Here is a 12,969-nt window from a genome sequence, read left to right on the forward strand (position 1 = left end):
ACGCATTAATTTAGGTTTATTATATGTTTATGCTACACCAGCTGAGTTTTTGATAAACTTAAAAAATACCATGATGCTACGCCCCATTCTACTTGCCCTATTGTTTTATTACATTTTTTTATGAACAGGTTATTGTTGCATCATGCCTACCTGAATGCTCTCGCCACGCCTGACCAGTGCTCTAAACCATGGGTTCCCAAACTTTTCAGCCCGCGACCCCAAAATAAGGGGGCCATTGACTCGCGACCCCACCCAAACCTGGAGGTAATTTATGCACATAAACTTGCACGTTCGGTGCGCATTTAAAATGTATTAAAATGGTAAAATGTACTATTTGTAATCATTTTAGGTTGTATTTCATCCATTCTGTTGAATTTAAATTAAAATAAAAAATTAATAAAAAAAGTTTTTTTTTCTTATTTTTTTTATGACCCAACATAATTTTGCGACCCCACCGTCAGTCTCCCGCGACCCCAACTTTGGGAACCCCTGCTCTAAACCAATCAAAACCTCAACTGATCGTTTAAACAGTGAGTGTGGGGGAGTTGAGTGGTGGTTAACTACTTATTAGTAAATGTGGCTCAGGCAGCTCACGTTAATCCAATTGCTGAATTGGTGCATTCTAGTAGTGGGGTGCCTGGACAGTCAGTCATTTCAAATTGATGTGAACATTTCATTTTCCCTTCTAATTTGAAGATTAGGGTCTAAGAATTTAGGTGCGAGTGTCAAGACACCACATTGAATTTATTTTAAAAAATGGCAACAAATCAATCAATCAAAATGTGTCTACATGTAGCTCAGATCTTAACCCTGAAAGCAAATTGTGTTAATATATGGCATACATGCTTTTTGGGGGGATAATAAGGGGTGCTGAATCCAAATATATGGCTGGTAATGCAAAATACACAATTTAAAGATGGCATCCACATTTATGCTGAAATATATTTTAAAAGCATATGTTGGTCTGGCTCACTGGATAGTCCCGATAAACGATATCAAGCAATAAAAGGCAGGGAAATAAAGGGAAGGCCTTTTTTTTTAGCAAACTCAGTGTGGGTTCTGAGTACTGAGACATGTCAGTAGGCCTGTGATCGTAGCTGTAGTCCAGTGAGGGTTCTGAGTACTGAGACATGTCAGTAGGCCTGTGATCGTAGCTGTAGTCCAGTGAGGGTTCTGAGTACTGAGACATGTCAGTAGGCCTGTGATCGTAGGCTGTAGTCTAGTGTGGGCTGCCTGTCAGTCACTTGGTTGTGGATACAGTAGATCCAGCTTTCTATATAAAATCCCCAGTATTCATTCATCTATTTGTAACTCAGAGAGTGTACAGATGTAACCAAATGGACCCTTATGGAAAGAACGGAAAATGAGGCAGGATGTTGACTAGATACTGAAGGTATTTTAAGTCCATCGGTACAGTTTTACATCAACCCAAGATGTTCAGAAAGGAGTCGGTCGATATCACAGAGAATCAATATCATGCTTGAACTCGCATCAGGTCCTTTTCTCCTCACTGTATCGATCACAAAACGTGCCATGTCCTCCCTCGCCTGCATCCCATTGGCCTCTTCCTGCTCAGAGTCAGTTAGCATCCTCTTCTCGAAAAGTTTGTCCACGACACATTTGAGACTGGGACCTGAAATGCTGTCAATGAAGCTGCTCCGCATAGAAAACAGTCTGTCTTTCACTTCAAGACTCAGTGTGTGCTCAACTTGTTGTCTTCTTAAAGCAGGAGCTTGAAGGGATACAAAATGTTCCCAAGCACTGTCTGAGGTGTTACTGTCTACAACAGGCATTTCATGCGAGTGGGAAAGGGGTTTTAGAAGCAACATAACATCATCCCTAAACCTTTCCTTTAAGATCACATCAAATGTTGGCATGTAATTTGTATAAGATGATTCATCAACTTCAAATGTTGTCTTCTTTGGTTGAATTATGATGGAATCACGTTGAGGGGAAGTGGAGAGGGTGTATTCTTGATTTGGGATTAGTTTGCAGGGAGGGACTTCGATGTAAATCTCTTCTCCATGTAAATCTCTCTTCCTCCTTACGTTCAGCACTTCATCCAGCACAACGTTCCCAGGAAGCAGCAATACTTTCAGGATTGAACGTGGATTATCAACCGTTGGTGGTGTATAAAACGGCAACACCAATGCACGGATAGGACTTGGGGGACTGTCGTAAACTAATTTGGCCAACTCTTTTAAACCTGTAATTATAATACCATAGAGTGAAAATTCAGTTATATTTATGATGACATGAGTTTCTGTGATCACATCGGGCTTGATAAACTCAATGCCCTCATCCATCACATGGACAACAGACAAGGATTTGCCTCCACCCATGGAGAGGATCTCACAGTGTGGAAGGTGTAACTGACACGCAGACCCCGGAGGACATTTGATGTCAAACAGTGGTCCTGCAGGCCTCTTGCCAAGCTGGGCTTGAAGCCTTCGGTTCCAAGGGACTGTCCTGTAAGTCACATCTGTCTCTGCCTCCATCTTAAACACCAGGCCAGTCACGCTGCATTGGAACAGTTCTGCTTGGGTGCAGTGGCACCGGTAGCTTTCCTTGTTTTCTACAACGATGATGTCAGGTGTAATTGTCTGTGTTTTGTCCAGCAGTATAATATCATTTAAACTGTGAGAGCGCTTTGCTCTGAAACTTGCCATATTCTCTATGCTTGGACTTTGGCTCAGTGAGGGTAAGCTGTGATAAAGAGGCAGGGAGCTGGTTTCTCCCATCCTCAAACCACTGAAGCATCTACTAAGATCAGTTTCATCTTGGAGCTCCAATAAAGGATGTGGAGAGGACAGTGACACTGTAACGGGATGTTCTGTGGTTGAGAAATCAAAGGCTGTGTCACATGACATTTCTTCTGGGGAATGTTGGGAGGACTGTTGTGATGGGGAAGGCAACATGGGGGGATGGGGGGACACTATAGCAACAGTGGGTGTAACTATTTCCAGTGGAGAATCTTGCAATGAGAGACCTTCAAGCTGTTTCTGGTATGAAGTTGTGGATGTCACATCATCATCATCATCATGATCAGAATCAGCTTCCATCTAACCATGCAAAAAAAAGAAAAGAGGAAATCAAATCATGGATATTAAATAAACGTAGATAAATATTAATCATATAAGACTGTTCTACAGCACCAGCTCTTAAAAATGTAACTCCCTGCCGACTGACTGTGTGATTCTCTGAGCCGTGCCTCAATGGCGCTCTGACAGGGGATGAACATTTTGACATGTAGGCACAATTTGTGAGAGCCTATTAAAGTATTTTATTATCTACCACAATTTTGAATCACATATTGAGGGGCCTCGAAACAACGCAGAGACAAAAGCGATTTAATTTAGACCTATAGGAGGTGCCACAAATGTGAAAACGTTTTGCAAGACTATTTTTCTATTTTTGACATAATTAATTAATTAAAAGCACTGTAACCACACTCTGCCATGCCTTGCCCTCCCCCTTCAACATGGCAGAGAGACAGACATCCTTGCTTTCATCCTCACCTCCTTCCTCTGGGACTAAGGGGCAAGGAAATGACACGGTGTGGAATCAAGGCAATGTGATCTCACAACTCAAAATGTTGTTAGGCCAAGTCCCATTTTGTGATTTGTGAGAAAGGAGCCCCCCACACTAGTGCTATGTTTCCTATTGCATAACATGTTGACTAAACAAACTGTATGTTCTTGCTTTTCTACATGCAGCCAACCAGTTGAGGAAATTACGGTTTTACGAAAGATGCTTATGAACAATAATTTACAATTGCTAAGTGATATTTAAAAGATCTTAAAATGTATTTAAGTGAAGATGGGGTGCTTGGACCTCATCTTACTGTACTTGGTTGCAATATATATATTATTAAGCAAGTACAATGAGGAAAAGAACAATGAGTACCATTTTAAAGCGCTGGTCTTTCAGGAAGGGGGTTGTGTCCTTGAAGCAGTTGTTGAAGAGTCTGGAAAGAAATCAAAGGATGAAACATTTTAATTCAACAGATATGTGTGATGTAGTAAACCACGTTGATGACTGATCGACACACCTAAGGACAATAAGTTATTCTATTAATAATGCAAACATTCAAACATAAGCCCATTCTGCTCACCGTAGAGTTTGGATGGAGGTATTGATGGAGAGCAGCTGGAGTAATCTGTCTGTTAGAGCATCAGTGAGATTATTGTGACTCAGACTACAACAACACAAGTAAAGGACGAGAAAGGACAAAGGAATAGATTAGTACCTCATAGTCACACACACACACACACACACACACACACACACACACACACACACACACACACACACACACACACACACACACACACACACACACACACACACACACACACACACACACACACACACACACCAGAGACAGACGTGTTCTCTATTGAGACTTTAGAAGCCTGTAAAAAGCCTGTAGCCTCTATCTCTGCAGAGAGAGAGACAGAGATCAGACAGACAGACAGACAGATGTCAATAAAGCATTCTCCATTCTATAAAACTACTCACTCCAGGCCTTGTGCTTTGTGCAGGTGGGGGATCAGAGTCTCTAGTAGCTGGTCAGTGAGTTGACAGTGACTGAGGTCCAGTTCTGTCAGTCCCTCAGAGTGTTTCAGAACCAGGGCCAAACCTCTACAGACCTTCTTATCTAGTCTGGTCCAACTGAGGTCCAGCTCTCCACCCAGGGCTCCAGCCAGGGAACCTGCTCGCATCAGTGTCTTCCTTTCACTGCCCTCAGAGACCAGAGATAGGAGCTGGAGAAGGAGGGATTTGCTGCATCTGGAGAAGAAATACAAAATGAAGTCGATTGGACGGACGGTTATTGAGATATGCAGAGGTAAGACAGACAGACAGACAGACAGATAGGGCTGTCACGATTATGACATTTTACTTGACGATTAATTGTCACACAAATAATTGTGATTAACGATTGAATTGTGTGTGTGTGGCTTTTAGGGCTTTGTAAACAACCGATACCAATAATTCAAAAATAAATCATACGTATATTATGGCCAAAATACGCTATATTAAATATTTTATACTCAATGTGTTATTAAACAGTGGAAGTAGTCGATCTACAAGTAGATCTGCCATTTCCACTATTTTTGGAAACGATTATGACGATTATGCAAAATAATTGTGATTAGGCGATTATGTAATAATTGTGACAGACGCCCGCACACGCGCACACACACACACACACGCGCACACACACACACACACATAAATTTACATTTGTCTCTTGGAAATTCAGTGCAAGTGACAAATGATCATAATTGATAATGATTCATAATTAATTAAAGTGGATCATCATTCCTCAAATTATCTTTAGATAAGCTGGATGGCTTTTAAATGTACATGAATAATAAAATGAAAGGAAACACGTTAACCTGAGCTGTGAGATGTAGGGTAGACACTGGAGGAAGATCCTCAAGTCAATCTCTTCATATGACCAGGCTCTGGTCAGCTCTACTGGTTTCTTCTCTGGTTGGAGTTTCAGCACCTCTAGGAGGAGGGAGACCTTTCTCTTTGAGAGGTCTATGGACCAGACTGTAGGAGCTGACTGGTAAACTGGTTGTAATGCTGGAATAACACTTCTGCCTGTTTGAGTCTCATAGTTCTTCACATAGGAGTATAGGTCCAGTAGTACATTACATTGATAGTTCCTGTGGTACCAATCATCATGACAGTCAATGAGGGGGAATGTTTTGAAATTACACACAGAATACAACAATTCCAGAATCTTCTCTCCTGTTTCTTCTTCCTGTTCTGCTGCTTCACAGATGAGCTTCCCCAGGAACTTGGTTGTTTCTTGACCATAGACACTGCAACAGTTCAAATCAAAACCAACATGAAATATTGATCTCTGCATCATAAACAGAACCAAACAATGATGGACACCGTATCCATCGAATCGGAGGTTAAAGAGAGAGTCAATGGAAAACAAAGACAACTTTTAAGTGCATGATATACCTGTATTTAACTTATATATAACCAAACTAGAAAGACAAATAGTTTATAATTTGATGCTGGGATGAAGTCAAAGTGGCAAAAATAGCCGACCTACAATACAAGCTATTTTTCGATATTGTAAAAAGGTTTTGGAAATCTTTGCCTAAATTGATATGCCCAAAATGGAGACACCAGATTGAAAGTTGTTAAACACATAATAGTGCATAAATCATAACTCAATATCTTCATAGAAATCTGTTGAGATCACTTTTATATCTAGACAAATATTAAATGAAAGAAAAACACATTAACCTGAGCTGTGAGATATAGGGTAGACACTGAAGGAAGATCCTCACTTCACTCTCTTCATCTGACCAGCCTGTCAGCTCTACTGGTTTCTTCTCTGGTTCGAGTTTCAATGCATCTAGGAGGTCAGAGACCTTTCGCTTTGAGAGGTCTATGGACCAGACTGTAGGAGATGGTGGGTAAAGTGGCTTCAGGTTTATATATTATTTGTCATTTATAGTGGGTTTATATTTGCATCCTCTCTACACACAACTCGACAGCATGTCACATACACAGTGCAAAATGTAATCAGCATGTCAGTGTTTTTTTTGTTTTTTTTAACTTTGTTTGTATTCTTTTTTTTTTTTTTAGAACAGGTAGGTCTTGTTGGGCATCACATTACATTAAATGAGTACATTTTCAGGCACATGTCAGTGTTAAATACTATCTGTATTTGCTAATGTTTCCTTTACACATAGTACCTTTAGAATGGGACGCCATGTTGTCACTTTATTCTCAAACATGTAGTGTAACAGGTGAAGACTTGTGCTGCTTGCTGGTCCAGGATCTCTTTGAAGCTGATCTCTGCTTATTTATGTCTCTGACATGAATGAAAGAAAGGCATTTCTTTTAGTTTAATATTATTCATGGTGCTTCCATTCCTCTCTGCAGCAATATTATACACTGCTCAAAAAAATAAAAGGGAACACTTTGATCCCTTAATTCTTTTGAGTTTTTTCATGAACTGTGTACATACTGCTAACGAAAAAACTCTAATTAAGGGATCAAAGTGTTCCCTTTATTTTTTTGAGCAGTTTACATGTTATTGTTCCACTCGTATAGATGCTGCAACAGTATAATATGAAATAAAGTACAAGAACTTACCTGACATGAACAAAAGACAGACATCTAAAAACACTTTTTGGCTCTTCAACTCCTACACAAACAATATTAAACAAACAGGAAAGATATTATTAACTCAGTATAAGTTCTTAGCTTGCTTGGAGTCAAATACAGCATTAAAATGTTCACTACCTCTGTCCATTAATTAAAACATTACAGGGTGCTGGGTGAAATGTATAATGGAGCAGAGGGAGGAGTACACTCTAGTTCAGGGGTCCTCAACGTTTTTCAGCCCAAGGACCCTTTAGCTGAGAGACAGATGAAGCAGGGACCCCTGCAAACTTGTGTTGCAGATTAAACTTTTTCATAGATTTCATAGGCTTCATTGACTGTCAGTGTTGTGTGAATTCATGTTTTTTGTTTATATTACAGACATTTAACCACTTAAAGCCTCAACTTGACATCTGACTTTGTACTTGGTTTGCTCCTTTTCCCCTTTACACCAAACCACTTTGCCAAAAATAGCCGGTTGTGAGCTTGTAGATCTGCTATTTTTGGCTAATGTTCCCCTCAGAATAGGGATGGTAGGGTTGAAGTGGTTAATGTAAAAAGAAAAATCCTATCACACAAAGATGTGGTGGCCCCCCTATAGTAACTTTGAGGACCCCCTAGGGGTCCCGGACCCCCTTTTGAAGATCCCTGCTCTAGTTTATATACACATTAAGGGCCCTATCTTGCGTGGCACCTTATCCCTTACGCCTAATGTTATTGGGCATTTTTTATTATTTTGAAAAACATTTTAAAATCAATGCATTGTGAGCATGTAGTGTAAATCGGCTATTTTTAAACATTTTCAATAGTTTTTCAACTTAATAAAAAATGCCTAATAATATAGGGCCTTAACTCTGTATACCTAATCAGAAAGGTAGTAACATTGTAGTGACATATGTTTGTGTCATTATACGATTATGAACTACTGTATATACTATATATACTGTATAAAGGACGCTGGTACACTAGCCTTGCCTATACTACCGTCCATAATCTAGAAAAAGCCTAATGCCAGGGACAGTGTTGTTTTGGTGATTTTGTTAGTGGTGGGACTCTATTTTAATGACGTCACGCGCACATCGCTTAACACCTACACTACAGGTCACACAATGGATAATTGATCTGCATCTACTCATTCCTATGTTAATTCATGCTGGTGTGACACCTGGCAGTCGCCAGCCTTTGTAAACTTTGTTGAGGTGTGAATTTAAGGGTTGTTCTATGCATGTGCGTGCACGTGCTCCTGCTTAAAAAAGGGGTTGCACGGCATGTTACCGCATCCCATGACATGACCAATGCATCCCTGGCAAGGGACATGTGTTTTCAGTTAATCTAACATGGTTCAAATGGAGTTTGAAGTTACAATCATGGGTTTATATACAGTCTGATAAAATGTATATTAAATATCTAACAGGATAAACCCCAGCCAGGAATCCTGTGTCTCCGACAACTCCACCAGACTCAGGCTCCTCCACAGACAAAGAGCAGGACTTTTTGTTGCTTTGAAGATGAGGATGAAACCTTCAGCAGTCAGCACTGTGGAAACTGAGGTAATGGCCTACTTGAAAACAGCCAAAACAGGCATGGAAATTCTCCAAAGATTTCCCACAATAAAGGAAATTTGAAGCAAAATGCAGCTACCCCATCCAGTGCACCAGTTGAGAGACTCTTCAGTCTGGGAAGTCTGGTGCTGTCTCCAAAGAGGAACAGACTGGCTAACCAAAGGTTTGAGAAGCTGCTTCTCATGAGGTACAACCACTGGTTCAAAGACTAAACCTCTGCTCAAACATTAATTCAGGTCTTTGCCAATAAGCACTTTTTGTTGACATTCTTTTTTATTAACTAGGCCTACATTTGTTATCTGTGTGTGTGTGTGTGTGTGTGTGTGTGTGTGTGTGTGTGTGTGTGTGAACTAAAGTGTGAACTAAAGTGTGCCACAGTGACACAACAGCACTTACATTTCTGTTATATTCCACAACAAGTTATTTTATGCATACTGAACTAAAGGAAAAACAGTGTGACTTTTTTTTTAACTTATTTTGTTGCACTAAATCTGAATAATATATTCAGATTGTTATTTATTTCAGAATACCTAAGTTTATTTTGTGTTTATGTTGTTCATTGCTTGCTAGATTTGAGATATGAAGGAATGCTTTGGGGCTAAACATATCAGTAGTTAGCCTATGGTGTTCATTCTACCTTGCCAAGTCGCCATCCTGTCTGCGTCTGTGGTGTCTGTGTGTGTGTGTGTGTGTGTGTGTGTGTGTGTGCCACAGTGACACAACAGCACTTACATTTCTGTTATATTCCACAACAAGTTATTTTATGCATACTGAACTAAAGGAAAAACAGTGTGACTTTTTTTTTAACTTATTTTGTTGCACTACAACAGCAGTTACCTCTATATGGTGCTGAAAGCACTTTCATTTTGCACTTTGATTCTGAATAATATATTCAGCTTGCTCTCCATTAGTTTCAGAAAAGCCTCTTTTTCAGAAAAAACTCTTATTTTATGGTATTGCTTGTACTGAAGATTACATTTTTGAGGAGCAGATGTTTTTTGTTTTAATGCATTTATGGTCTATACCAGCATTTGGTGCGGAGTGAAAGAACATTCCTTTTCCCAACTTGATTCTGAATAATATATTCAGATTGTTATTTATTTCAGAATACCTAAGTTTATTTTGTGTTTATGTTGTTCATTGCTTGCTAGATTTGAGATATGAAGGAATGCTTTGGGGCTAAACATATCAGTAGTTAGCCTATGGTGTTCATTCTACCTTGCCAAGTCGCCATCCTGTCTGCGTCTGTGGTGTCTGTGTGTGTGTGTGTGTGTGTGTGTGTGTGTGTGTGTGTGTGTGTGTGTGTGTGTGTGTGTGTGTGTGTCCAGCCACCCCTCATTGATCTTGGGAATGTTAGTGTGTGTATTGTTGAGTGTGTTCAGATCCACCATAACAGGTTACAGCTATGTTGTCTTCATTATGGCAGACTATACCCAACTATGACCTGTAGATTGCAGGCAACTAAATAGTTTTGTCAGTTTGTTCTGGCCTGAAATAAATTGGCACTTTGAAACATATCTTTGTGTTCGTGTTTGTATAGACCACGTTGCTTAGCAGAGTTCAGTGATGCAAATGCAAGTTGATCAACAGATGTATTATTCTCCTCTTTTCACAGTAACGCATTACTTTTTGGTGTAAGTAACTACTAACTATTAAATGAAGTAACTAGTAATGGTAACTAGTTACTGGTTTTCAGTAACTAGCACAACACTGTCTATGACCTCTACAACATAGATATGTCTTTCTATGACCTCATAACAACATGTATCTCTCTATGACCTCATAACAACACCAAGACAAGTAACAGAAAATAAACACCAAATTAACGTTAATTAATGTTACTGCAACAAAACTTCATGACAAACTCTACTGAATGAGATGGTTCATCTCACAACTAAACTAGTAGCTGCCTACACCTTATATAGCCCCATTACGAACCTCTCACTCTGTATATCGGAGTGAGAGGTTCGTAATGGGGCTACACTAGCCCCTTTCGAGACCCTGTTTACCTTTTTTATATTTGGGAAGGTAAACACTAACAGGGTCCCGAAAGGGACTAGGGCTACACCTTATACTACTACAACAATAATGTTCTCAGAAGTAGTACATGCAGAAGTTAACAGTATTAGAGATCCAAGTGGTTGGGAATAATTGAAAATAAAACATTTTAACCGATACAATTCGCATTTCCTACCAATGTAATGTCCTTAAAACAGCTTGTCAGTCTGATGTAAAGATTCAGTCTCTCCTGAAACCGAACAGCATCGAAAGTAAAAAGACGTAGAGTCAGGAAGTAGACTTGGATCAATTCACTTTGCAGGTTGCTGATCCGGTCTGGAGCGGATACGGAAACGGTGTTTCTCTGTATGTGAAAGTGAAAAATACAGGATACAGTCAAGCCCCCAGAGTTGCTGAGAAACATTGAAGCTGCCACCCCAGTGGCCAAAGCTGGAACTGCAGGCGGGGAGAAATACATGCACGCGCAAAACATGCTGAGAGATATTTATATATATAGATATAAATATGTAAACATATTATACATAAACACATATGCATTTAGTTATACATAGGCATCTCGAGTGTATTTAATAAATATATCGCGTTCAATCCTTGACACACGGGCTGCCGTAGAACGCAAAAAGGACACTAGTGCGCATGCTCATAACTCTATGGGGGTACAAAATCAAACCAATAATTCTACTTCCGGCAGGTTTCCGGGTGCTTCAAAACGCCACTGAGCACATTCATTGAAATGATAGCTGGGGGCGGGGCAATCCGCCCTCTAGTGTTCGAAAATACAGCACTGAGCGCACTGGCCAATACAAACTAATAGGCGAGTGTGCTCCGGTGCGTAATTTCCGAACGCACCCTATATTATACCTCTATGGATACAGTAGGCAGCATCTATGGTAGGCAGGCTTTAAACCGGATGTGAGCACTGAGCAGCAAATGTGTCTCTCCCGTATCCACTAGATGGAGCCATTACTACATAAAACGGATTTGATACAGGGAACATTTAATTTGCCTCCATTTGTGCATTAACTGCCCCAGAAATGGATCTCATCTTCATGTTGGACATAATAAATGAGCACAACACACCTGAATATTAATCCATTAAAAATAAAATACATCTCTCCACTGATTAGCAGCTACACTTATTTATATTCACGATTTAAACCTAATATTTTCTGTGAAATATACAGCAACCAGACACTTCTAAAGGACCTATACCTCAAGAAAGTATTACAATAAAATAATGTCCATCTCAGAATGTAGAGCATTACAACATAAAACATCCAATAATAATTATACAGGAGAAAATCTCAACAGCTCTACAAACAACCATACATCCTATTCTTTATGTGAATTAGATCGTTTATTCCACTCAACAGCACCCAAATAAAGTTTTCTTCTTCTTCTCCCAACCAGACAATTGTGGTGTGGTGCTATTATAGACACCATTCACATAGTGTACGTTATGCTCAGCCTAACACTATTATGAATTGTGTCTAATATAACAATATAACAATATTTTTGGTTTGATTAGAAATACATGTAATATTATTGTAAATCACTTTGGGTTCATTTCTCACCACTCAGAGTCACAGGGCTTGCCTAACCTGACTCTAACCTCGTGTATTGTGAAACTCAATACCGCCCCCATCTGGCTGAGTCAGGTTAGGGCTCACCAGGATAGATTTTCCGCAATTTAGAATTTTCTTCAAAACACACTTTTTGCACCTTTTCCTACAGATTTTGTCCAAATCTCACAAAAATCAGTACACATGATCTCTGGACCCATGCGATAAACCTGTCCAAATGCATTTCAATAGTCCGTCCACATTTAGTGGGAGGGGCCGGTTTTACAAAAAATGCCAAAAATCACGAACGAAACGTCCAGTCAATCCCAAATTTGAATCACATGTCAAGGGTGGTTTACTTAAAAAATCCCCAAAAGCATTCCCACAGTTTCCAACAGTGTTAATCAAAATGCCGCTTATTTTTGAAATTCCCTATTTTGTCAGAATATCTTATAGACCTTTTCTGTATATAAATAGAAAAAATAATCATATTTGAACTGGGCCCCCAGTTCAAATATGATTATTTGTGGGGGTCACGGCTTGAAAAGGTTGAGAACCACTGACTTCACAACTGTGGTTGTAAATGTATTTGGTCTCCCCGCTCTTCTGCTGAGAAACTTAGATTATGTGGTCTTGTAGGACCTCTACTGGTTGACAAGTGGTACTCTATATTGGAAAGAAAC

The 12,969-nt window shown here is 39.7% G+C and overlaps 1 protein-coding gene across 1 annotated transcript; it reads right to left on the reverse strand.

Annotated features, from left to right (window-relative positions):
* Positions 1 to 252: 252 nt before the first annotated feature.
* On the reverse strand, positions 253 to 10,946 carry LOC308103986 (uncharacterized protein). Its single transcript, XM_080454225.1, has 9 exons — positions 10,900 to 10,946; positions 7,135 to 7,186; positions 6,732 to 6,850; positions 6,277 to 6,433; positions 5,403 to 5,837; positions 4,522 to 4,791; positions 4,115 to 4,198; positions 3,907 to 3,967; positions 253 to 3,062 (listed from the first exon to the last, which is right to left on the reverse strand). Exons 3-9 carry the CDS (start codon positions 6,748 to 6,750, stop codon positions 1,419 to 1,421), a joined length of 2,670 nt encoding a protein of 889 aa, XP_080310351.1. The 5' UTR covers positions 6,751 to 6,850; positions 7,135 to 7,186; positions 10,900 to 10,946; the 3' UTR covers positions 253 to 1,418.
* Between the last annotated feature and the right edge of the window lie 2,023 nt (positions 10,947 to 12,969).

The sequence above is a fragment of the Gymnoscopelus braueri genome (genome assembly GCF_963280865.1).
Source record: "Gymnoscopelus braueri genome assembly, chromosome: 16".
Classification (NCBI taxonomy): domain Eukaryota; kingdom Metazoa; phylum Chordata; class Actinopteri; order Myctophiformes; family Myctophidae; genus Gymnoscopelus; species Gymnoscopelus braueri.

Excerpts from the sequence above, each read along its gene's own strand:
- LOC308103986 (XM_080454225.1), bottom strand. Across the intron at positions 4,792-5,402 it reads CCCTACATCTCACAGCTCAG|ATGCAGCAAATCCCTCCTTC; the intron begins GTTAACGTGTTT and ends TTTCTTCTCCAG. Across the intron at positions 3,063-3,906 it reads AAGACCAGCGCTTTAAAATG|ATGGAAGCTGATTCTGATCA; the intron begins GTACTCATTGTT and ends TTGCATGGTTAG.